Here is a 27253-nt window from a genome sequence, read left to right on the forward strand (position 1 = left end):
GTATCTACAAAGAAGACTAGACAAGATTCGAAAGTTTGGAAGTGGAGCTATAGATTTGGAAAATAAGATGGGAAAATCTCATTGATAAGTCAATTTATATCTTCATTGCTCTGAACAAAGCTGATAGACAGGGATACATTTTTAAAGGTTTGGATTCTACTGAGAGTTGCCAACATCCTACCAGTTACAACCTGTGACGCAGAAATAAGCTTTTCTGGTCTTAGGAGGATCAAGAACGTGTTGAAATAAACCATGAAGGACTCCACACTGACATTACTCGCCTGATGAAATTAAATTAAAGTATTAAGCTTATTTAATAAATAAAAAAGGCCCCAAAGACGGACAAGATGTAAAAAGAGGAAACGTCCGTGGGAAAAGAAGACGGTTGATCTTGCTAATTAAAACTGGCTACAAAATTCCACCAGCATCGATTTTCTAATATGGCGGAAAACATTCCATAGTTATTCAGAGACTAAAAAGCTAAGTCCTTCATAGCACATTTGCACATGTTTCTCCATTCGTCGCTGAACATGGAGGCTCACAATTTTCGCTCATACTTCTTGATACACTACAAACTGAGCAAAACAGTGTCTGAGATCCACACCGATCAAATAAAGTCGAATTTTCTAAATAAAATATATTTCGGGAGGGACCTAGTCATTATCCAAAAATTGTCGGTTTGAGTCAAGTCGAGTATTTTAGTTACAACACTATCAAACAGTATGAAGTTGGACGATATATTGGTTGGGCCCTAATATAAACATATTGAGTATACATTATGTAGTATCAAGGACTTCAATTAAATATCAGGGCCTGAATGATGAATGAATATGGATACCTTTGTACATGTACGTCTAAAACTAAAATTATATTTTGTCTTACCTTGACAATGGTGTGTATTACATGGAAAAGCCTCCAAATGTTTTCCTGAGCAAACTCTTCCTCCATATCTTGGGGTAGGATTTGTACAGCTTCTTCTACGGTATTGAAAACCTCCGCCGCATTTGATTAAGTCACCAAAACGTTTATTGAAACAAGGGGTTTCATCTTTACTCCAAGGACTCCATCCTCCATGGATAGAAGGATAGGACTCATGGGAGTCCTCTAATGCTTCAAATATAGGTATAAAATAACATTAATGATTCAAGATTTATATGAAATTAATTTTTTAGAGATTCATCAATGGCCTGTATTAGATTGTTTATAAAACAATCGAGGATGGCGCCGTCTTACGGAAAGATTACAAAACTACCTCAATGAAAATATTATTTAGAGAGTGGTACTTTAAAATCTGAACACTTAATAATTCAATGATTAGTTAAGGTGGAGTCATTGAAATTAAGTTATATTTCGATTTATTAAAGCTTAAACAACTAGTTAAAAAAAATCTGGGCTCTTTGGTTGACGTACAAGTCGAAAAAATGATACATGCACGTGGTTTGACGAGTTTCCCTTTCCCACACTCAATGCCGCCATCAGTTTCATTAGCAAGTCTGAAACGTTGGAGAGGAAGAAAGGCTCTGTCAAAAAGGCCAAACTGGATCCGGAAGAGTTAAAGAAAACAACCCAGGCCAATCCCCTCAAGTCTAACCGAGGGCCTAACCAAGAGATCTTAGAGTTTCACACCATATTGTCTAGAGAGCTATCAAAAAAGTAGATGGAAAGAGCGTTGTGAGAATGGAGAGGCCGCTTTTGACAACATCATTTAAATAAAACTATCTCTTTCGTTAAACGACCCTTTTGAATGAGTCTTTTTAGTTATTTTGAACTCTTTTTTGACACTTTTAGGCCCACCTACAGATGTAATGCCAACCCCCTCGACTACACCTTTTGGGTGCATGTCAGTAATTCAAACACCAAGGCCTTCAACTTCACTGTCAGCCAGCACTGGGACTCTATTACAGAGGACTACATCCTCCTTCTGTGCCAGGCCTTCCACCACCACCTGTAAGCCATCATGGCCGCTAAGGGAGGCTTCATTAATGATTAAGTGAGCTCAGGCACTCATCTATTGATGGTATTAATTTGGTTGACATTACATTGTTAATTAATAAATTATATTTTGTTGAAGTTTCAAAATCAAGGTGTTCAGATTTTAATGTACCACTCGGGTCACGTTGTTACTTTTATTGTATCTCTCAACCTCTCAAGCAGAAAAGAAAAAATGCACGAAATCAGTTGGTAGTTAGACAATTATGAGTAAATTCTTCCAAACTATGAAATGACTTCCCAATAATTGTTGAGAATTGCTCAAAGCTTAACAAGAGCGAATTCGTACAACTAAAGTTTATACTGTCATACGCTTGACCTAATTAGGCAAGTAGAGAATATACATTTTGATCTTGAGAAGTTTAATACAGCTGTCGTGCTTGATCTAGTAATAGACGTTACGTTAAAATCCAGAGGAAAAAAATCCCCCATTAAATTGTTTACACACAAGATACTACCCCTTAAGTATACCAAAATTAACAACTGAAGGCGATGGAACAGTCTTCTGCGTACTTAGTCACCTCCAAGATACTTAAGAGACTCTAAGTATCTTGGTAACCTCTATATATTTATTTCTCTATGATCACAAACCCTTACAGATAATATATATATTTTAGTTTGTTCATGCCATTATAAAATATTTATTGAAAAGAGCTTTTTGTTTGTCAACTTTGTTCGAATTTCGATACCGACTGGTGCGGAAAAGATGTGGTAAAAAAATAATCTATGCAAAAGGGTATTGCTCAGATATGTCATCTTTAAGTCGCACATTTAGGCAAAAAATTATTCAGTCTATATATATTAGAAAAACGTATATTTTTTATTTTGCGTAAACCCCTTTTGAAAGACTTTTTGCTTATCCATAAAAATATTAATAAAGTTATTTTCTAAAGAAACCCGATCCCTGAATTACTTCACATTGACATCAACGATGTCACACATATAGGATATTAAAGAGTGTTATGGAGGAGATAAATAGCTGTCATGACGTTTTATTCCATGAGGCAGAAGCAGCTATGAGAAACACAAATTCAGGGTTATATTTTTTTCACCTATAAAAATAACCTAGGCAAAACGTCATTGTTCGTCTTTAGCAGGACTGAGACAACGGGTATGAGGAGTGATAAAAATCGTGTGGATTTTCGGCATGCTAAAAATAAACCAAAAGTCAACATGGTAACCCTGATAATGGTTTGAAAGAGAGCAGTTTAATCATTGATTACTTTATACTTGGATATACTATTTAGTCTTGAATTCATGCAACCTTTCTAATCAATTCTCTTCTACTGGCATACTGAGAGTTTTGAAAATATAATTTGATCTTTCCTTTCTGAAAATTTAAAAAGAAAAAGATACACACCACACTGGATCGTCCGTGATGAAAAAAAGAATACTATTTTTATAGATTAGGAAAATGTCTGCCAAAAAGATCTTATGAGTATTCTTTGAAAGAAGGTTTTTTGACAATCATCTTGTTTTGTTTTTTTATAATTATTTTTTTTGTCTTTTTGAGTTGGTAATCTGAAGAATGAATTTTCTATTCATCCCCTATTGTCATTATTATTTAATTCCTGATGTGTGAAATTCCTTTCCTACTGCATACAATCATATACATAACTGGATTAATCATTTGTTATCGGAGAGTATTTGTTACAGAGTTATAACTCTAAGTCCTTTTTTGACTCAGAGTAGAATTGAGGACCCCGACATCATTGTTTATTTCATTCTCCTAGTCTGGGTTACCATATTGATTTTTGCTTCTTTTTTTTTTAACCTGCTCAAAATGCTAACGAATTTCAGCAGTACGACTACTCGTAGTCCCGGCTCTCCTAAAGATGAACAATGAAATTTAATATAGGATATTTTCAATCATGTAAATCAAGTTAATTTTTTAGCAGGCCAGTATTTTTATCATTGGTAAAATAAAAAAGGAATTTTCTTTTCCTTACCAGTTGTCATTTTTTTTAAATTCCTGAGCAGTGAACATCCTTACCTAAATAGACTCAATTATATTTAAAACCTGATTGAAGAATCGTGTGTGCTCATAAACGACAGAGTGTAACCCTGAGGATATATTGCGGAGTTATAATTGTAAGTCCTTGTTGGACTCGGAGATGAATTGGGGATCAACATCGGAGTAATTCTAGCAAATGTCCTTCTTTATATTCTTTTCTCCTTCCTCCCTTATCACAGCTGATTGTAGCTGATCTAATGAAACGTCATAAGCATTTTTCTTTATCTCCTCCAAAACTTTCTTCAAATTGTCAGGGTTACAATATTATTGATTTTCGGTTTTTTTTTTTTTACCTTCCCATTGTTTCACAGGATTTTCATTAGTAGTTATTATTATAGATTAGTGTTTATTTCACTCTTCTCATGGCTGTCTGCAGCTGATCCAATGTAACGTCATGACTGCTCCTCTTTTTAACATTCTTCAAATTTGTCAAGGTGACCACGTTAATTTTCGGTTTCTTTTCTTTTAGAATACTGTTAGATGATATTATTCTAAACTATGACTATCGCACCTCCACCGCCCCAAATACAACCGTAGTCATGACTCTGCTGAGCAATAATATTTTTTTACCAAATGACAATTTTCCTACACTAAGTGTAATCGAAATTCGAATAAAGCTGGAAATTAAACTGTCTCAATTACCTACATTATACAACAACTAGTACTATCAAATATCAATTTATATTAAGCCTATTATCATAGAAGGAAAACTAGATTACTTTTTCCGTAGCATTTATTCGAACCATACGCAGATTCTTTTGTGGATGATTTTGTAGGTGGTCCAAAGGTGGATTTATGAACGCACAAATTATCCTTTCCATCCCAGTTCCAAAAACGACAAGAGCTTCCATTCCTCATTGCACAGTACCAGCTGCAATCCTGAAGGTTCACGGCTTTTGTCTCTTTACTTTGAAAAAGATCGGGGTACTTCAAATCGAAACCTTGAACACTGCATTCAGGCCAATGCTCTATTTTTGTTAGTTCAATATTGTTGTATATGTAAAGCAAAAACAAATAGATTTTTATACAAAAATGATATATTTGGAACTAGTGTTGTGTCAGTCAATATTTATTCGGTCCAGTCCAATTTTAGAGCAGTTCCAGAAGTTCTTAAGACTATCAATCCTTCGAACTCTCAGTACTAGAACTTATTTAAAAAAGAAAAGAAATAAAGGTTAGTCAAGCACCGAAATTTATAAGTTTTACCGCTGACACGCAGGACTGAACTGAACCGAACCGAGATTGACCTGCAGTCATCAATCCTAAATAAGGAATAGCACAATACTACGTGAAACACATTTTAAAACCCGTGATGCATTAAATTAAGTTGACAGAGTTGGGTCGTTATTTTGGAAGTCTCATGTGATTTTATTGATATACTAGCAGGTGTAACTCGGAGTAATTGGACAAAATTATTTGCGGAAAAAAGTTTTTCAACTCCTTCGTTACCCATATTCATTGTAGAGTCAAATTTTAATTTATATGAACAATTATGCCGTAGGTTAAATTTAAACAATTACTTAAAAAGTAAAATTATTGCAAAGAAAATCTAAAAGGTATTTAATGTCTATATTAATAAAGCAAAGTGTGTCTATCTGAATATATGCCAACAAGTCACCGGGGGCATTTTATAAGGTTTTGAAGTGAGAGGAATTCCGCTTAGTTATTGATGAGGAATTTGAGATTTTGTAAGGATCAGTACATAGGGATCAACTACCAAGTACCTCAAGAGAGTCCTCTCCATGAGACATAAGAAAGGGGGGAAATATGAAGGTCGAGAATTTATTACTAAGTATCTCGTCTGGTATTTCGATCTTTCGAACTGCCCCTCAGATAAAGAGGCAGACGCCTCACATATTGCCTTGATAGAAAAATCTCATCAAAAAGTTGTGATTTTGACCTTTCAAAGGTATCAAGAACTGCTTCTCTCAGCTCTTTATATTTAGAAGATCGTCTAACGGTTGAACTAACTTCTGGTACAACATTTGAAGGTAACTCCATGAGAGCCTGGTAGAACTTAATAATATCAGTATCAGTTGTAGCTTTTTGCAGACGGAATTGAAATCGTGTAGTTCAGTGTAAATAATTAAGTGTGTGCACAGGAAAAGAATTGATAACCAACTATTTTTTTTCTCTATCGTAGATTCTCAAGAAAAAGATCTACAAGACTAATATACACATAAAGTGCATTCAATCATATGAAATCCTGCATACCACAAAACATCTAGGACCCAGAGTCATCACAATTACTAATACGATCCCTTTGAAAAGTACTTCCAAACATATGTTTAAAAAATTATACTATCGTTAAATTATCGTTTTAAACCCGAGCACATTAATTGTAAGTTAAATCTTACAACATAAATGTCATGCACGGTTATGAAAAAAAAAAACTGTCTAGAGGAAAATAACGATCCCTAATCTGTTTACCATCAGTTCCTGGGCTACAATCCCGAAAGCCATATAAATGTCCCAAGTCCCTACTATTTCCATTCTTTTTGATTTCCGAGTTATTTCTTCCATGAAACAAATTGCAAGTATAATTCTTGTAGGTCCACAACTTGCAACTATTCCTAGAGAGGCACTCTGTTGCACATGCCTCAGATGAATATACCCATCCTCTTTCCAACAAGTCATTTTCTCCAACGATAGCAAAATCCAGGCAGTTTGGCCACTCTTTTAATGAGAAGAGTCCTTTAACAGCAAAAATGAGTAGTATCCAGGCCTTCATCATTTTAGTAAATGAGTTGAAATTGAATAAAAATAAGGATTTAGAGCTTTTTTGTTTGTTTGTTTTCAAAAAGAACAACAATTGAAACTAAGACAACCGTGGATTTTCTTACAATTCAATGTTTATTTACTTTGGTTGCGAATACAAAAAATCATGGGTAGGGACAAAAAAAAATCAAAGTTTAGTTTTTTTGAACATATTGAACAATTTATCCATTAACATCAATAAAATAAAACAAAGAAACATGGAAGATTCGTCATACATAGGTCAATTCATTATTGATAATAGTTTAAAAAAAATTAAGTGTATATATGTCTATATAATATATATATTCCATTTCTCAACAACATAAGCGTGAGAGTAGTAGTATTATTAATCAAATTTATATAAAAAAATGCTTCCATCTTCCTTTCAAATAAACATAATTTCTGACAAATATTATTTACATATAATAATAATAATTAATGAATTAATTATCTGTAAACAATAACTAAGCTCTAATATATATATATATATATGTATTTAATTTGTGTTCTCTCTTCAAATATGAAGAGAGGTGGAGTACTATAAAAACGAACATTAAATATAAACAATATTGGTTACTCTTTTCTATGGGGGTAGGGGAGAGGCTTGTTTGATTTTAATAATGATACCAAAATGAGGTAATATTTGAGAAAATAAAACTGAAATGGTGTTGTACAGAGGAGTATAACTAAATGCAATTCCTATAGGGCTCAAACAATAGAACTTATGATAACAATAATAATAATAATAATATTTGCTCTCTTCCAATCGAAAATAAAAATATAAGTAGTTTAAAGTATTGAATAGAAGATGCTTGTAACATGTACATACATTAGGATGATTGAGTAAAAAAATGGAAGGCAATTATGGATGCGCAATTCATTAGACGCAAGTGTGCTATTATTATTATTGTACAACCTTATTGAGTACGTAAGAAGAAGCAATACGTATCCTAACGAAGTAAATCCGGTAAATGTCCACTCGACTCCTCTATGATACGAATTTGATTTCCTTTTATAGTGGCTACTTCCTCATTATTTCCTTGATTCCCTGGAGAAGAGGAACTGGGAGGAGGATCCGAAGCAGTAGCAACCTGACGTGGTGCATGATCCACTTCCTCTTCCGTCACCTCTTGAAAACGCCCCTCTAACCCCGACCTTCTTCTAATCCTCCGTACACGACTAAGAGATTCTTCTCGCTGAGGTGGTTCATTGGAGGATGCTGTTACTCCCTCATTCATTAAATCCTCATTGATGAGTCGTTTTCTTTCTTTGGCCATAGAGACTCTTAGATTTTCTTCGAAATGATAGCGGCACAGCTTAACACTTGAGAAGAGGAAAAGACCAAACCAAGTGGTAAAGCACATCCAGATGCCAAATTGTGCAGTGAACATCTGTAGGAAAAAGCCTGAAGAGTCAATAGCGTCCTTTTTGTCTATGTCATTTCCAGTAGCATCAGAGCACTTTTCGAATCGCAGAGTTATTTCGTCACACCAGACTTTGAAGCCTAGGGAAATGGAAGAAAGAGGAAATAGAAGGCGTGATTATAAATATGAGATTTGCCTACGTACCCAGAGTGACAAAAAGGGCTGCAGCCAGTGTGAGGCCAGCCATAAGAGCACCGAGGATCACGTCAATAAAAGCTGAGAAAAAGGAGGAGTCCTTTGCTCTAAATGCAAACTTGGAGAGTCGAAAGATTTGAAAGGAGGAGAGTGCAAAAGTGATGACAGCCACAAATATAACGTAGTTGCAGTAGGCTTGGGATGCCCAATCCACTAGAAATTGCCCATCTTCCTCCTGCCAGACTCCTGTGCTAAATAGCAGACAATGTCCTTTGAACTGATCCTGATGGAGACTCATGGGAATGACAATGCAGAGAGAAAGGATCCAGGAGGCGCAGTACAAACCGATCTGCACGAGAAGAACCGCGTTGTTCAGTATTCGGAGCGCCATCTTGCCTGATCAGAGCTCAAAACTAGAGTGAACTTTGTACAGCTAGAGAGAGAGACAGAGAGATCCTCCGCCGATTTACTGGATGCTAAGAAAATAATAATTGCCAATGTTTTAGGAATAAGATTCTCAGATGATTGAATGCAATGGTTAATGTGAAGGAAAGAGGGGGAGGAGACTGCTCAATATTGAGCTGCCCCAGCTTACTTACTAGCAGAAAGAAAGGGAGAGTGACAAGTCTGACGTCAGGTGGATTTTACTTTATTTTTTACTCATTTCATTAATCATATATATCAACGTCATTCACATCATCCGGCCTTATGTCTTTTTTATTCACTCGCAACCTCAATTGACAAAAGGGGACAGGCACAATTTAAAAAAATATACATAATATCCCTTTTATGGGTTGGTTCATTAATCAATATATGTAAATAATTTAGATATTACTTTATCGACGGATATTATTATATACAATTTACATTGAATGAAAGTCCTTGATTTATCTAGATGAATATCCAATGTAATACCCTTTTTGAGCTAATGTAGAGTCAACAGCTTTAATTCGTTGGAAAATCAGGTCCATCAAGAATAACATTTGATATTTCAAGTACATAAGGATCTTGTACCAACACGATCTGAAGTTGATACTTTTTTTTTAGAAGGACAGATTCATCAGTTAAAATAATTCATTCAATAATTTTTTTGAATATTTACGTAAGAAAACCCTTTAACACAAATCTACTTTGATTTTAAATTGTATACGTTCAGTCAAAAACATTTTTTGGGGGATTTCAAATGTATTCCTTAAATGAAAGGGTTGCTTAAAATACCACGTGATATCAATATACAATTACAACTACGAGAAATGTGATTACCAAAGGAGATTTATCAGGTTGCGTGATTTGAGCTTGTGTTCCTCCAAATAGTATTAAAACATATTAGTTTTGCCTTTGAAAAAGTGCAAACATTCAGGACTTGACCTACCAATACATGATTTTGGATTAGGGTATGAACGAAATTCTATATTCAATATACATCGCAAGAAACGTAGCTACATGTCAGAATGCAAACCAGGACTTATCCCCATCTTCATTGGATGCACAGACTGTGAATCGATACGATGCGCTCTTCTCTCCCTGGGACTTGTTTTACTCTTAGTCCTAATCTTTATTCTCTTCATTTGTATAGTCACCTACTACTACAAGAAAGGATCAAAAGAGTACCACAAACGATCTTGAGAGTCAATGCAGTCCATTTTATTTCATTATTATACTAATTGTTAATCATTTTTTATATATAATTAAAACAACGGGATGATTTTTTTTAAAAGACTAAATAACTTTTTAAGATATAACAAAAATAGAGATTCTTCATAGATATAAACAAGTGTGTAGCAAAAACGACGTATGAATTAGATATAAATAGAACTAACAATGGATTAGTGTACTCATATAATTTAAATGGATTAGAAGTTCATTACAACAACTAATGACTCGAAGAAGTGGACACCCGGCGATAGAGACCCAACATCCACTTAGGCCGAAGAAAAGGAAGTGAATAGATGTTTGGAAGAGGCCCAGAGTGTACATTTCTCTCAAAATACGAGAGCAATCTCCACCACCAAATTTTTTCAAATCGATTGAAAGAACGATCCGGTCCTAAAGCTTGACTTGACCGTTTGAGCGAGTCAAAGTAAGCTATGGAATGATAGAGCCAAAACAGCCTTGTTGTTATATAATATGCAATGATCACATCAATTGAATAATGCCCTCGAGCTAACATAAGCATTACAATTGCAGTAACGGCGAGCAACCAAACTAGGTAGTGAAATAAATACCATCGACGATCCGTATCTGGAAAATATAGTAATCACATTTCTCATCATCTCAAAGGGATATATAAAGAAGATCTTACATTCAGCAATAATTAAGTAACATAGCACAGCGATCATTGTATGTCCGGAATAAATGTAATCACCACAGTAAACATGTTTTCCATTAATTGAAAGTCCAAAACCTATTACGGGAGTCACAAAAAAGGAAGTCATTATAATAAGGAAATCTTAAATAAACAAGGAAGTATCGGTTTTAGGGGGAAAGGCATCACAGAACATTGCAGGCACCCTTAAGGTTTAGAACATGACTAACTTATAATCTAAATATACGTTTTTAAATTATATTTCAAAAAATAAATAAAAGGCAAGATCGATTTATTTATACTTTTCTTTAATTGGTGTGATTGAGTTGCACTCATTGAGTATAAGTAAACAGTATAGTATGACAATTACTCTATCTGACCTAGGAATTGTCTTTGAAGTCAATTTATATTCTGTAAATTTCCTTCTCAAGGACCGAGCGTGAATCTAACCTACGCACATTCAGCTCAAATGAATAATTTTTCCCGAGCGCGTTGTCTACTGACATACGTTGCTCCATATGATCGATTTGATCTTCTAAATAAATCACCCACAACAACAATTCCTGTCTTATCTTCCTAAACTATGACCCAAAATTTGGAACATTATAAATTACATGTTACACTCGTAAAATGCTCATAATACCTTTCTTGGACTTGGACCGTTTTTAAGGGGGCATTGGGAAATGCCTTGATTATAAGAATAGGTATCTCGCAGAGTATAATTTTTTTTAAAGTAAAAAAAAAAATTCTCTTGTTTCTTAAAAATGCATTTTTTAATAAAAAAGGTCATCAAATCAGTTTCCAAAAAAATATGTCATAAGCGAAAAAATGATACTATTATATTTACACAATTTGAAGAAAAAAAAAACCCCCAAAAACATCAATGTCACCTCGAGTATAATCAAAAGAGAAGCCCAGTACATTTATGTGCCTTTGGCCCCACTCACAGTAAAACCTGTCCTAACCGTGTCCCGCATTTTCCTAAAACCGGAACTGACAAAAGAAAAGAACATTACCAGAAAGGATCTTCAATACACGTTTTATCACTTCTCTAACTGTCAAGACTCGACCACTATCAACCAATTTGGGAGCACAATGATATGAGGGATTGGCGGCAGGGAGTATAGTGACAAACATTGTTATAGCACGATATCCATAAAGTAGGCCTAGAATAAAGAACATTCTTCTCATCACAATCATCCTAAACAAAAATTATAATAAAGAAGGATTAAAGTTTGTATAAGGCCGAAGCCTGATTATAACATTAGTCAACAAAATGACAATTCTTTTTTTTTTTTTTCATTTTAGGGTTGTAAATCTTTAACATTTTTTAGCGTGCGAGTTTTGTTGTGGTTGGGAACCTAAACAGTGCTGCTTCTTTTCAAAAGTAAGTATCAATATTCATCAATTCTTGAGGAGATAAATTATAACAAGGAGTGAGTGCTTATGAATGATGAGAATAATACTTATGAGCAGTTGGGGAGTTATAACTACAAGTCCATGTTGGACTCTGAGTAGAATTGAGGATCGAAATGGGGGTAGTTCTCCCCAAATGTCCTTCCTAAATATGGAGTAGGATTTGTGTTTGCTACCGTTATCTCATTGCTTCTCACAACAAGTGTAATGATAACTAAGCTGCTATCCTCCAAAGCATTCTTCGAATTTTCAGGGTGAACATGTGAATTAGCGGCTTCTTTCTTTATATATACCGTGAAATCTTATGATTTACAGCCCTAGGTATGTTATTGATTGCTTTTACCTCCAGAATCATAAAAATGACATTTATAACCCGAAATGTCTGGGGTTTTTCCCCTGCCTATTTTATTAACATTACAGGGTGGTCCAGATAGATTGGGAAAATATTTGAGGGCTTATAAGGAACGAACAAGATGGGGTAAAACCATATTGATTTATTATTATTTGAAAACTATATTTAATGAAATTCAATTATTCCTAATGAGATTCGTCTTTCTTATTAACCTCAGCCACACGGCGAAAGAAGCTTTAGCAGGCCAGGCGACCACGTGAGGATCCAGCATTGCCATATTACTGGTACTGGCTTGGTACTTTTAATTAACATTCCCTGATTAGATGAAGTAGCCCAAGAAAGAAAATCTGGACCGCCCCTGTACATTTTTAAAAATAGCTACATGGTTTTGAAATATTTTTCCCCGCAAAGATTTAAATAAATGAAAAGAGCATAAAATATTATTTCTAGGTAATGTGTTTCCAGATCCAAAAAATATTTTAACTATTACTGTATCTTTTTCTGATATGGAAGCTTTGTAAGCACACAAAAAATGTACTCTTTCTTCGGTAATTAAATAAACTCCTCATATTTGATTACAATGATAAAAGTCATAGTTTTTCGTTAAGTCATTTAAGATTTGTTGCTTGAGTAATATTTGTAGGCTATTTCTATGTTTCTTGAAGTTTCTATACAATCAGGAACACATCATTTCAGTCCAAGGGCAAGAATTTGTTGACTTGTGTAATTTAACTAAGGTAACTTACCTGTATTTATGAAAAAGTAGAAGCGCAATTGTGGAGAAAGTCATGATCTGTAAAATAATTTCTGATACATCCAAAGCCCATTTCTAGAAAGAAAAAATAATTGTTTAAGAAAAACATTAGTTCATAGAGGGTATAAAATCATGATAGCAGTCATGAAATTAAGAGAAAACAATATATGCAATTATGTACTTACAATTAGTTGATAATATAATATTACATCAAAATTAAATATAGATCTCGGTAACACTATTTATTGTAATTAGAACTCAAAGTTGATTAATATATTTTCTAGTAGTGATAAGACTCGATCCAAGACCGATTTTTCTTTCGGTAATGTCTAGATCGATATGGACAGATATTTAGGTCAATACCAAAATTGAAACCAAAGTTGTTGTTTTTTTTAAATTGTTGATCAAATTAGTTCGGCCCAACACTTGCAAAATTTATAAATCTCTAGAAGTCCTTCGAGCAGGCACACTTCAGGTTTGTGTAGTTGGAAATGAAAGGAACCGGCCCATTTTTTGTTTATAATGTGATACCACATTCAAATAACCTAATTAAAATTTTGAAACTTTTATTAACAGAGAACAAGAAAATGTCAGAATAAAAGGATTCACTAATTCCACATTTATGGAGATATATATTTATAGACTGTATTTTATGAACTTTATAATGTGCTGCAAAATACTTTTATTTTAATAATTTGTATTAAAATAGTCAAAAATTAAAGCATTAATATATGGATCATACATGTTGGAATATTCAATTATTGCATACAGTTTTTGGAAAAGCTCCATTATAATTATTATAAATCCAAATCATTCTCTATAGAGATTTGAATAATATATATATATGACAAATCACCTTAACTTATAGATATTATGTACAATATGAGTCAGATATATAATACGTTTTCCAATATAATCTAACGAAATGTAAAGGGGATCAATATATATATATATATTTATGTAACATTTGATGCTACGTAATTACTTCAATATGATAAAACTTGTACTTAACTGCAGATTGCTTACATTATAGGTATATCTGTCAAAGTTCAATACGAGCATATATGATTATTTTGCAGATGTGTTTAATTGTATACATATAAATCTCACAATTGACTGAGATAGTTGTAGAGCAAAAATGAGATGAAGTATTTATTGTGGAATTCTTGAGGATAATCCAATAACAGGGGCGTTCGCAGGGCGTGAGCTAGCCCAAATTAATTTTTTTGATGAAAATGACTCAAAACTCGGAAGTATTCAGTGGTCAAAGGCAAATTCAAATGTACGCAGATATAGTAGTCGTAAAACCTTAATAAGTACGTGATTTCAATAGATCAAAATGAAAAAATAGCATCAGGTAATAGTTGTTCATTAAAATGAATCATTTTATCATAATTAAATAAGTCATTTTATCATAATTAAATAAGTCATTTTATCATAATTAAATAAGTCATTTTATCATAATTAAATAAGTCATTTTATCATAATTAAATAAGTCATCTTATCATAATTAAATAAGTCATTTTAAGATAAAGAAATAAAAACTCCTACAGGTATTTCAACGTGTACACAATATATGTGGCCTATCAAATCAACAGCAAGGATTTTTCTCATAGTTGAGTGTGGATTACTGAATTATAGTCAATTTATATCAACAAATTATTATTATTAATCCTTTGAGTGTGTCACAAATTGCATTTAAATTAATAAAATTTATGTGCCACAATAAAATAATGTGGAGATGAATATACTTTATTTGAAAGGGGACAATATCAGTTTTTTAGATCAAATAAAGGTTCGAAACTATAGCTATAATTCATGTGTATCTTAACTTATGTGCCCTAAAATTGACTTAAATATGTTTATTTTCTCCTTTGCATGATTTTTGTTCAAGATTGTTTTGATGTTGATGTAGCACATATTGTACATGCTTTATTTTATTTTTTAGAAAATAATATTTGAAAACGAGTTCTGTGACATTTAATTATAAAACAAAAAAATATTCAACGAGATTTAATTAATGATCCGTATTTTTTCTCCTCAATTGCGTGGAGAAAATACATGAATTCCAGCCACCTTACCTCAAAGTCGATTATACATTTACCGGTACTTATAAATATTATATACCAGCAAAATATTTGGCCCGTTTGAGGGGAGTAAAGTTGATTTGGACTTTGGATATAATCGATTTTGACGTTAAGTGTTTGAAATGAAAGATTATTTAGAATTCAAATATTTGTCCTAGTTACTGATAAATTACAGAATTTTATAGAGAAATTCATGGGAATTATAATGTTTATCTTTTAAGATACTATTTTATCTCTTATCAAGATTATACTACAAGTTTAAGAGTAGGATAAATATTTGAATTTTGAGCACATTACTTCAAAATCTATGATTTCCTCTAATATATTCATATTAATAGGGTGAAGGACCTAGTTTGATTTGAGTAGTTAGAGTGGAACCACTTAAGACGGAGATACTTAATAGGGATATTCGTTTATAATGGAAATTTATGAAAGTTCCGAATTAGTGTGAATTGGGTTTTTTTTATGAAGGATTTATTTTATGGTGGAATAATTTTATTGGTGGTCCCTTGAGATCCGGCTTAAGTAGGGTCACTTGTACAAGTAAAATATTGAAAATAATCTATTTAGAACTAAAATTGAAGTCTAGAGAAACAATAATCTTTTAAGTTCCATATTCAGTTTTAATAGCACTTGACGCGTTGATATGTAATGAGTTTAAATGCGGCTCAAATTTAGTTTTGGAGATTTTCAATTTGAATTTTGGGAGTATTTGTATGAGTTTGAGACGACTTTTGATTGGATGATTGCATACAAAATACAAGTATAGCGTCAAGTGCTATTAGAATGGAATTCAAGAGATTACTTAAAAAGTGCAATTGTGTTGACTTGTGTAATGAATAAGGGAATGTAGTTTTTTTAGTACTTGATAATGAATGCGATCAAGGATCGTATCGGGAAGAGGATCATACAAGGGCCTCTGCTCATGAATAATGGACAGAGACGTCGTTGTGGCAATGAAGTTGGCAATCATAAAGAGAAAAGCTCCAAGTGTTTTCCGCATTTCTTTGGGATATTTCTTTCTACGAGTGGGAGGAGGGGTTTGAATGGGGATGGGGATGGAGGAGCGCTGGTAGTAATTGGATTCACGTGGGGTGAGAGCATCCATGGAACTCTCCCCTACGTAGCCATTCCCATAATGGTCACGCAGTAGATTACGACAATATTCCTCATCCTCAGAGTAGTAGCAGCAATCCTCTTCTTCTTCCTCCTCCTCGTCCTCCTCTCCGTTCATCACATCAGACATCTTGATGGAAGTCGCCATCGCAGTACTCGTAGTACTAATCCCTCCTGTAGACTCTCCAATTTAGTACTAGAGATATGATGTCATCAATCATCTCCACATTTTTGTAGTAGTCACTATGATCATTCACACTAACACCACTTAAAATATGCTCAAATTACTAATTAAATTTTTTTAAAACCCAACCAATCCTCAAATGTCTTCTTCCCCACCAATTAAAAGTCAAGTCTATATATTCGTCTTCCTCTTCTTCTGAAATAGTACTACTACACTACAACTACGAGGTATTCATTTACTTTACTAAATACTTTACAAAAAAACATACAGCAGCTGAGGCAGCTATACAGTTTCTTTTTCTTTTCCCTTTCCCTCTCTCTTTTTTATTATTACATCTATAGGACCACAGGGAACACTAAATTAAATGAACATGTAGCACGCTCTTTTTTATGATGGACGGGAGTGCAAAAGAAACTCCTCAAAATATTTATAAAATAAATAAATTCAATTCAAACTTGAACAACTCATTTCTTACCCATTTTCTAATTGTATTTAATTCATTTTAAAGTTTAAACACTAAGCAATTATCATTTCAATGACACTGTCAATGAATTTTTAATTTCACCCAATTTATATAATTAAACACATTTATTTTGTACAACATACAATAGTCTATTACACAATATGTATCCAAGTCAATTTATACAAAAGAGCGAGAACAAATCAATTTATTAACTAACGAACATGGTTCCAAAAATTGTTATGCAAAATAGTTAACAACCTAGTCAAGATTTTTTTAATTAAATTACATCAAACTCTTTCATTTCTAACGTACAATTTTGTTTCTAAAGGGTAGTGCCAATTTCATGCAAAAAAAGTAAAAAAAATGCTTCAACTATTAATTTTTTTCCAAAAATTTGGTTGAATTGTGTATAAGCTCCATTTTATCTTCAGTTGTTAAAGTGTCGATTCTACAAAATATCTGTGTTTTAATATAAAATCGGATTGAATTAAAGATATAATATATATATTCTATGTCATTGTTTATTAAAAGAAATTAAATTATAAAATAAAAATGGGCAAGATATGAGATGTTAAAGCTTTAATTGACTAAATTTACTTTATAAATTTGCGATATTTATTTTGCACTTCCGTCAAAATAAACGCACACCAAGAAAAAATATCATTTCTATTCATTCATTAATCATTTCAGTGTTCCCTGACTATGATTTCTTCTTTCCCCTCTCTCTCTTCCTTCCTCTTTTATTAATTACTAATTAGTAATTAATATCTTAACTCTCTCTTTCCTTTCGATCCATCCTTTGCGCCCGCACCCTTTAAAAACCTTTGAATCTGAATTTTGTATGGTCCATAAAAATCCTTATAATATGTATTTCAGCTTGTCCTTTCTAATATTTTAAAAGATCAAGACAGATAACTCATTCATTACGCGACACTATACTCTCTATATCATCTATAATATTAGATCCACGTTTTAACTATTTGAAAATTTTACAAATGAGGCCCTTCAACATAAAAGAGGTTAAGGGGATTTTTCTCAAAAATGATTTTGAATATCATAGGTAGTTTGTAGTGATGTGTCAGTCCTTAATGATTCAGACCAGTCATAGGACTATAAATACTGAAACGGATTAAAACACCGATAAATAAAGTTGAGTTACGTCATTAAGGACATAATTTTATAAGTTTTTAGTACTAATATGCGGGACTGAACCGGACGGGACTGTAGCAGGGCTGCCTGTGTTTGGGGTTTTCCACTAGATATTGAGTTTTTCAGTATAATCTTGGGTTCCTGGGTTTTAGTTTAGACTACATGCACGTTTAAAACGTTTTGAGTACGTTTAAACCTTCAATGAAACGTTTCTAAACTATAGTGGCACTATGGCCATAGTGCCACTAGACTTTCCAGACATTTAGTATTTGAACTACTGTTAGAATAAAGTATTTATAGATGTTGCTAATTCTAGGAAAGATTCTATTAAAAGACGTCTAACAATACTGCTAAATAAATTTAGACAAAATTGACTCCCTCAGATGATAATGCAACAAGTTTTTTGTCCCAAGCCCATTTTTGGAATGAAATGATGAAATATTAAGTTAAAGTTACATAATCACGGCACAATTGTCACCCCCTCCATAAAATTATGCTTCAATTCTGCATATTAGATTCTAATACGATTTTTTTCTAAAATACTTAGAATATGCCCTTGCATCGGAAAATAGGCTAAAATTGAATCTGATTTGAACACAGCCTTTTAATAAATAAACGTCAGAACAGCTAGTTCCCAACCTTTCTGGTGCTGTGACCCCTTGATAACTTTTATCAAGTTGCGGTGACTCCAAGGATAGAAAATTAGTTGAGTTGATCCTCCTTCACATCATTTTTTGAGCTAACTAGTAACTAGTGACCGTGTTATTAGACAAGGATATTGATTTCAATTTGTCAGCATATTCACCTCCAAGCATAACTCGAAAAATGTCTTCTATTGTTTGTAGCAACAACTTCTCGGCAATGGTATGCGGTTTCTTGGCTTTGGCGATTCTGAGACCCACCAAATTTTCAAATGAAATTTGACCAGTCAATTTGAAAAAAAAAAAAGTTAGGGGGATATTTCTCAAAAATTGATTTTGGATTAAATAGTCTGTATTCGTTAACTATTAATTACTTTCAATTTACGTCAATAAATTATTCAGATTAGTCATTCAAAGGCGTCGATAAAGGTCGCCAAAATTCTTGGTAGCAATGAAAGAATAATAATCGATTTACGTATTTGAAAGGCCATATATTGGAGCTGAATAAAGTTTCTTAAAACTAATGAAAGCTCTATACTAAAGTCAATATCATTAGATATCATAACATCATCCAGACAGTTGAAAATAATGCCTGTAGTTCATCCAAAAATGTCTGTGAAATATGTATAATTTTCTTAATTTTGTTCAAGTTTGCTATTGTTTTGATACACAGCAAATATTACATTAAGTCATATTAATATAATGTAACTTAATTTAAGATGATCATGTAATTATAATGTATTCCAACTCATTGCAATACCTAAATTTTCCATGATTTTGAAGGAACAAAAAACGACCATGCCATACTCTGTTGCAAGTAGCAATAACAGGACACAGGTAACTTTTCTTCTCACTACTAAGGATGAATGAAATGATGTGCAAGAGTTTCTATAATAACTAAGGTAGGTCAAGGAAATCTATAGTCTTCCTTGGGTAAGTATAACTATCAATGATTATACTTGTATAAAATATGCCCTACAAAGCGGGAGCAACTTTTTGCAGTTACAACTTGAACATCATTTTTTTATTTGATTTCATTACAATTTAATAATTGAGATGGGAACATCTAAATATGAAGTAATAACTATTGCGTGTGCTCATAAAAGACAGAAAGTAGCAATGAGGGTTTTCTCATAAGTCATAACTAATGAAAGTTCTATACTATAGTCAATACCATTGTCCATTAGATATCACAACATATTCCAGACAGTTGAAAATAATGCCTGTAGTTCATCCAAAAATGACTCATAAGTTATTATAAGTGTAACTCCTTTTTGGACTCGGAGTAGAATTGAGGATCAGCATTGCAGTAATATTAATAATAATAATGATACAGCTTTCAATATATCCTTACTACACGGAGTGGGATTTAAATTATTTCCTTTCGCTCGCGATTGCTTGAGCTAGTGTTGGATAGGTCTAAAAAACTAAAAAGACTGCATTCCGATCTTAATAAAAATTTTCAGTCCTAGCACCTATGAACTTATGGGTCTTTTGTAGAAACTACAACAGCTGAAATTACGTAGTTACTCCTATTTACGTCATTTGAGTCGCTGAAGTTACATCATAATTTATTGCCTCTTCCAAAGAGACAAGATACCTGTAGGATATGTGTGACTAGAATGTATACGTTCTAGCTATCAATCATTATTTTTTAGCTCTTATATTCTTCAATCCTAGCTATGAGTGAAGTAAATAAAAAGATAGCTAGGACCGTAGGACGGAAAGAACGATGTATCAGTCCTTAGGACCGTTGATTGGCAAAAAAGATCGGACTGATAAAAAAACTGAAAGGAGTGAGGAAAAAGGACTGATAACACTACTTGCAGCTGATCTAATAAAACTTTGTGACAGCTAAGCTCCTCTCATCCCAAAACCTTTTTCAAATTGTCAGGATTATTTTCAGTTTCTCGTATTTTTACATTCCAGCAGGAAATATTTTCCGCATGACGGTCAATTATCATAAATCATAATAATATGCTGTACATATGCTGAGGTACGTGGGAGGAAAACTGCCCTGGAGAAAATTGCCCGTGGATGATTGACCTGGAGGAAAATTGCCCGTATTTTGTTCAAACTTCATGATGAAGAATAACACATTATAAATTCACTTAATATTATTTATCACAAATATATAAACATGTGTGTTTGTTCCATACCCCCAAGGGAGTACCTTCAAGTGTGAGTAGTATTGTTGCAACAAAGTAGGGCCTCTTAGAATATGGTTGAATATTCTCCAACTTCGGATTGGCCCGTGTCCCGGCGGTAGTGTGGGATTGTTAAAAACCACTTCAAATTTATCCAAGGAACCCATCTAATACCAAAAAATAGTTCCAAACCCTCAGGTTGCGCGGTGTACTTGAGGGTAACCCGGGATCCTTAAAAACCACCGCCCAAGTGTAATTTATTGTATGATTTTATGTAGGAATCTATAAAATACAGATATTTGGTTAAAAAAAATAATAATAACTAGAATTTAATTTTATTTACTATTTCCTCATAGGATTAGACTAATTATTTCCACAGGAATCAGTTAAATACTCTAACCTTTCCAAAAAGAAAAACATAAAAGTAATTTAAAATTGAATGTACCCATTACAAAATTAAAGAAAAAACAATTATTGATATGACTATTGAAATACAAATAATGTTATTTGCAAGTAGGCATTCATAAGAAAAAAAAGAGTTATGTGACATATAAATAAAAATCAGAAGAAATGCTGTTTTCAATTTGCAAACCGAGTGCTTAAACTATTTTTTGGCATTAAATGGGTTCCTTGGATTTATTGGAGGAATTAGCGGTGGTTTTTAAGAATTCAGGGGTATCCTCAAGTACCCCGTGCAACTTGAGGGATTAAAACTATTTTTTTCGTATTAGATGGGTTCCTTGGATGAATTAGCGGTGTTTATTAAGGATCCAGGGGTACCCCCAAGTACCCCGTACAATCCAAGGACTTGGAACTATTTTTTAGTATTAGATAGGCTCCTTGGATGAATTGGAAGGGGTTTTTAGCAATCCCACACTACACCCGGAGCAACGTGCAAAGTAAAACTATGCCTTATGGTCCTATGGATCCTTCCCTATTGTCTGTATCGGATTTCGTGGTTTTTATGGAGTATGATTTCATAGTTCTACTTTTCTTCATCGCCCGAAACTCTACCAAAAATCGACCTAAAGACTCAACAACCAACTATACTGACAATTGAGAAGGTTCTATAGGGCAATGAGGCATAGTTCTATTTTGCCCGATGCTCCACAAAAAAACAACCCATTATCTTAAATAAAGTTTTGTCAAGTTCCGTTTCACGAAATTAAGAAAAAATAAGATAAATTCAATAAATTTAATTAAAAAGTTAATTTTCTAAAACTAGTCATTAAAGGAAAACAAATTAAAATTCCTACTCTAAAAAATGGTCATTTAAGAAAAAGAAAATTTTTTTAAAAAAAAAGAAGCCATAAAACTAATAAATAAAATTCAAGTGTTTAAAAAAGGCTGTTTGATGAAATAAAATTTATAATCTTTAAAGAAAGATCGTCAGGCAGATCAAGGAGTGGAATAATTATATTGCATTCATAGGGTTTTGCACAAAAAAAAAAAAAATCGTATTTTGACATTTAATTTAAAAAGTCCATAAAAAAATCTGACATCTTTTTTACTAAGGGAAGTGCCCGGCATGGGCTGGATTTACTATGCGTCGACGCACATACAAGTCTACTTTAATAATAAAGAAAATAACTCCCCAACGAATCCTTGGTGTTAGTTTCCGTTTATCATGACTAAGGGTGATAATTTTGGTAAGAATAGACAAGCGTGCGAGGAGAAGAGAAGAAATACTTATGGCATCATTCATTAAATAATATATATCTTCTTCTATCAATCATGAACGTTATCATTCCCGCCTTTATTATTCAATATTAATATAATATTAGATGGTGATAGTCGAAAGAGAACTGAATAAAATGCCTAAAATAACGTCGCCTTCTGTCTGGATTTATGAAAATGGAGGCCCAGGAATTTGGAAAATACTTACCGGATGAGAAACAGATGGTTTGTCGGATTTGTCGATATAAATGTGCCTTTAATCCCCTGTCAAGAATTACACGCCACTCATTATCCTCATCTCATATCAAGAGCATGGATATTCATCTAAAAAATCAAGTTAATGATGAATACATCAAGTCAGACTTTAACTCTGACCTCACAAAGATGCTTATTGCAACTATATACACTTATCCATTGCTAATCATCAAAAAAAATTATGGTGAAATATACGGGTAAACCTATCTCTTCCCGAGGAACCATCATTAAATTAATGGAGGATGTTGGCACTGATGTCATTTATAAAAATACATATAAAAATGTTTTAAGTCATCCACACCAAATGACGATCAAGTTATCAGTAAAAAGTATAAAATATTTATTAATTTCGAAATGAAACTCTGAATTTTGTACTATCTGACAGTAACAAAGCCTTCTTTTTTAAATCTGGAACTTCAAATATATTTCGGGATACTCTACTTTGTCGTTTTATTAGCTATTATTCTCAGAATAAGGTTCATAATGAATTACAATTTCATGGAGTGTGACGTTTTCAAATCTACTGTAACGGATAAAAAAACGACTAAGTCAATTATACGTAGTATATCTTCATTAAACATTTTGCTAATAAATACTTTCGTTATACCCTCAAAAATCATAATAAATCAGGCAGATGATAGTCACATCAGTATTTTAAACAATGATACCATATGCTTTTTTCTCCCCTTTCTCCTTGCGCGCGTTTTTCTCTACAATATTATCAACTTCATGTGTACTCCCACACGTAGCTACTCACTCAATACTTGGAATATCGTTTTTTCCTCAAGAATAAAAAAATATTAATAAAAGCTCGTTTCATCATAATAAGAGAAAACATTCATTTAATTTGATAACCTACTTCCTTTTTAATATGAGTTGAGCTAAACCCCTTCAAGATTTCATTCATTTTTATACAGGGATCCCTCTATAATATCATACTCTCTTTTTTTTTAACAGTATGTTGGTAGATTATATATAGTAGTGAGCACTAAATACTCTGTGACTGTTTTTTTTAAATTCATACAGATACACTGGTTTATTAAGAAGATAAATATATTTGCATACATTCTTTTTGCCTATGAAATAATTTAAATTTAAAACCGTTTTAGATAAGTAAATATAAAAAATTAACCATAATAATCTGTCTGAAGTACCCACTATTGATAACACAGCGTGGTTAGCATAAGTTTAGGGCACAGCTTATTGTTTTATCATTTAACCACGAAAATACATTTGATTTTACAAAGAGCAAAGAATATAAAGAAAAACCCCACAAGAACTGGAAATCACGGACTTTTGAATTGAGACTCCAGCTTACCCCATGACTAATGAGTCATGCAAGCCTTTGTCCATGCTATGTATGCACCAAGGATAAAAGGACCTTCTCTCCTGCCCACTCTTCTTCTTCTTATTATTTAATATGTATATTTAAAGTACTGTTTGATCTCATGGTATAAATAGGCTGAGATCCGCATTGTACAGTATGTCAGAGTAGTATGTACTATGTCCCAATATATTTACGTCATTTATTCCTTATAAATCATACCTAGTCTTATTTCCTCCACGTTACTCCTTGGTCGACCTGGATCCCTGTTTCTTAGATAGTGTCTTAACCCACGTCGTCGAGACAGAGCAGTCCACCAGCTCTGAGTCAGCACCAAAGGTCACTTGGATAGATATGTAGAAGTAAAGTTGTGTCAGTCCTTATTTATTCGGTCCAGTCCAGTCAATTCTTAGGACCGGTCCTTGAGACTGTCTGTTCTAGAACTGATTAAACAAGGAAGTCATAAAGTTGATTGACGTCAGCAAGGACCGAATTTTATAAGTTTTAGGACTAATATGCAGGACTGAACTGGAGCAGATCGAGACTGAACTGGACGGGACTGCAGTCTTCAATCCTAAAAAAAAGACTGACACACCACTAGATACAAGCAACGAATTATATTCCATGCTACAAGTAAGGCTAAACAATTGAATATTAGTAAAATGTGAATTAAAAATATTATGTGTAGGCCATTTGCATTTAAGCTATGCAGTGTCATTTTTAATCATATAATACACTCAAATGCCTAGAGATTTTATGCAATTTTGAAAGATACTCTGAATAAATGAAAAAAGTTTGAGAAACGTTGTCATAGAGAATATAGAGTAGACTCATGGTCCATAGAGATACAAAGTTATACCATAACGCGTGTACGACTGATGTTTGACTTCTACCAATTAAATATTTTTAATATTGACGTGGCTGCGTGCAGGACTGGTTCCAACAGGGATGCATAAGCATGCATAGCACCTACAAAAAAATTGTTTGCACCCTAAATTAAAAATAAAAAATACCATAAAAAATATTTATTTTATAAATATGATAAAAATAATAAAATACTTGCACATAAAACAAATTGTAGTGAAACTTGTGACAATGTCCATTGAATACCGTTGAGATATGAGCATCCTCATCACTTTGACTGTTCACTTTATCATTCAATTTATAGCTTTAAACAAGCTGCATTTTCGTCGCTCAGATGATGCTTTGGATGCAAGAGGTTAGGTGGCAATTTACATTTTTCTTGCATTGATGGACTAACCCTTAAAAAGGACAAGGAACTTTCCAGGATTTTAGCATCATCACTCCGAGTGCCTCATACACATCACATCACTTACAAAAATGAAATTATTCAAATCATGAGTACAATCATCACAGAGGAAATGTGAAAGATACACATTGGTACACATTAAAGGTTGATGTCACCAAAGATGCCTCTGGCTGCGAAAATATGTCCATAGGGCTTCACTGCATGGACACGAGCAACAATGTAAGGGAGCTACTTGTCTCAATGCTTACTACCAAACAATGTGATACCAAGTCTCTGACTCAGCTGTTTTTGGCACAGTTGAGAGACATTGGGTAAATACAGCGAAGGCGCTCAGTCAATGTTGCGATGGAGCAAGTGTCATGTCTGGAGTACACGGAGGGATGCAGAAAATTGTGGAGGAATAATGACAGAGAGAGGTGCCATACGTGTACTGCTTAATCATCAGTTGCATTTGGTTGTGGTGCACGCCATGTTTCTGATTTCGCATATTAAAATTTTTTCAGTGTATGCAGCTCACTCCATATGTACTTCAAGAAACCTACACTGGCTGCAGTGTACATGAGAGAGAAGTTAAAGAGGTTGCTTGAGCAACGGTGGACAGGCTTGACCTAACAGGTACAGAGATGAAGGAAGCTGAGTTTGATGTTGCACAGTAGTTTCTGCAGGACGAAATGGTCAAATCAAATTAAAACTGTACTACATAGAATATTTTGATACGATACTGTGAGCCTCTAGTAGCAATTCCTACTATGCTAAAAACATTCAAGCTGAGGCTTACTTTCGGTACGTCAACTGCATCATGTGAAAATTCCCTTTCAACTCTCAAAAAAGGGAACACAGAAGGAGCAGGCTCCACAAAAGAAAAGCCTGTCTCATCCAGATTGGAGATGTGGAGAAGGACCTCACTAAGAAGTTAACTGGAGATTGGAAAGAGACGCTACTGAGAAGATTCAGCACAGCTTCAAGGAGGCTGCAGCTCTTCTCGTCTAACAAGGATCACGTGTTCCATGGTGGATAAAGTGTATCAAGACTTGGGTCTTGGAACCTGGGACAGTTTGAGAAAATGTCTGCTGAAAGCCTGATGTCTGCATACTGGTAGTTGTTACAGTTTGAATGACATTCTAAATTTATTTGTTCATATATGTCAACAACAGCTTATTTTATTACTGTACTATGTTGATAAGAACCCATACTTCTTTTGATTGTATTTATTTACTGTTATATAAACTTAAGAATTATACTCATTAATTTTTGGACAAAGTTCAAAGTCTGAAAGTGTTATTTCCTGGTTCAACTAAAATCTGTTTTATTTTTAAGTTGTAATGTACAATTGTTTTTTATGTCAAATATCCTGCCCCAATTTATACAAAATAATTTTTTTTTTGGAATTGCAGTCACATGTTTTTTTAGTGTATAATTCTCTTCTTTTTTACACTTCACACATATCAAAAATCTATCTGATATTCAAAGCTATCTAAGTTATCAATAAGCTAATGTTGTAACTGAAATGTTCTCCACATCACAATACATGATATGATACCCTCCTTTAAGTATAGTAATTGTTTGTTGCCCCAGCATGTCAGTAGAGCTACGCAGAAGTGCTTGTCTATGGAAGAAAGGCATGTGTGTAAAAAAGCGAAGTCTGAACTGAAGCTGGGTAGCTGGTTTTATTATAGTACTAGTGCACCCCCAGTAATCTCAGATACACCCCAAGGTATTCTGTTCTGGAACCGGGCCTGGTTGCGTGTTTTCTCAAAATATGTTTTTCTTGACCAGCAGTCGGTATGATACATT

General features: G+C 33.4%; 3 protein-coding genes across 3 annotated transcripts in view; all 3 read right to left on the minus strand.

The window, feature by feature from the left end:
- The window catches only part of LOC121125525 (uncharacterized), a 106800-nt gene extending 100063 nt beyond the window's left edge, over positions 1-6737 (minus strand). The window contains exons 1-3 of the mRNA XM_071891340.1: positions 6434-6737; positions 4723-4971; positions 883-1110 (exon numbers count right to left, since the gene is read on the minus strand). Of these exons, the coding sequence (XP_071747441.1) occupies positions 883-1110; positions 4723-4971; positions 6434-6737 (781 nt within the window). The remainder of the gene's footprint in view (positions 1-882; positions 1111-4722; positions 4972-6433) is intronic.
- A 100-nt stretch (positions 6738-6837) lies between these two features.
- On the minus strand, positions 6838-8887 carry LOC121125279 (transmembrane protein 179). Its single transcript, XM_040720438.2, has 2 exons — positions 8329-8887; positions 6838-8264 (listed from the first exon to the last, which is right to left on the minus strand). Exons 1-2 carry the CDS (start codon positions 8708-8710, stop codon positions 7711-7713), a joined length of 936 nt encoding a protein of 311 aa, XP_040576372.1. The 5' UTR covers positions 8711-8887; the 3' UTR covers positions 6838-7710.
- A 1054-nt stretch (positions 8888-9941) lies between these two features.
- LOC121125127 (phosphatidylcholine:ceramide cholinephosphotransferase 1) lies at positions 9942-16822 on the minus strand. Its single transcript, XM_040720243.2, has 5 exons — positions 16099-16822; positions 13139-13221; positions 11641-11825; positions 10622-10723; positions 9942-10560 (listed from the first exon to the last, which is right to left on the minus strand). The coding sequence occupies exons 1-5, from the start codon at positions 16495-16497 to the stop codon at positions 10193-10195; spliced, it is 1137 nt and encodes a 378-aa protein (XP_040576177.1). The 5' UTR covers positions 16498-16822; the 3' UTR covers positions 9942-10192.
- Positions 16823-27253: the final 10431 nt, after the last annotated feature.

The sequence above is a fragment of the Lepeophtheirus salmonis genome, chromosome 10 (assembly GCF_016086655.4).
Source record: "Lepeophtheirus salmonis chromosome 10, UVic_Lsal_1.4, whole genome shotgun sequence".
In the NCBI taxonomy this organism is placed as follows: Eukaryota; Metazoa; Arthropoda; class Copepoda; order Siphonostomatoida; family Caligidae; genus Lepeophtheirus; species Lepeophtheirus salmonis.

Bases quoted from the DNA above. Each gene is read 5' to 3' on its own strand.
- LOC121125279 (XM_040720438.2), bottom strand. From the start codon at position 8,710: ATGGCGCTCCGAATACTGAACAACGCGGTTCTTCTCGTGCAGATCGGT. The intron at 8,265-8,328 runs GTACGTAGGCAA...CCATTTCCCTAG, and splicing joins AGCCCTTTTTGTCACTCTGG to GCTTCAAAGTCTGGTGTGAC.
- LOC121125127 (XM_040720243.2), bottom strand. From the start codon at position 16,497: ATGGCGACTTCCATCAAGATGTCTGATGTGATGAACGGAGAGGAGGAC. The intron at 13,222-16,098 runs GTACTAAAAAAA...TTTTCTTTCTAG, and splicing joins TTGATCGCATTCATTATCAA to AAATGGGCTTTGGATGTATC. The intron at 10,724-11,640 runs GTAATGTTCTTT...CTCCCGTAATAG, and splicing joins TGTATTGAAGATCCTTTCTG to GTTTTGGACTTTCAATTAAT.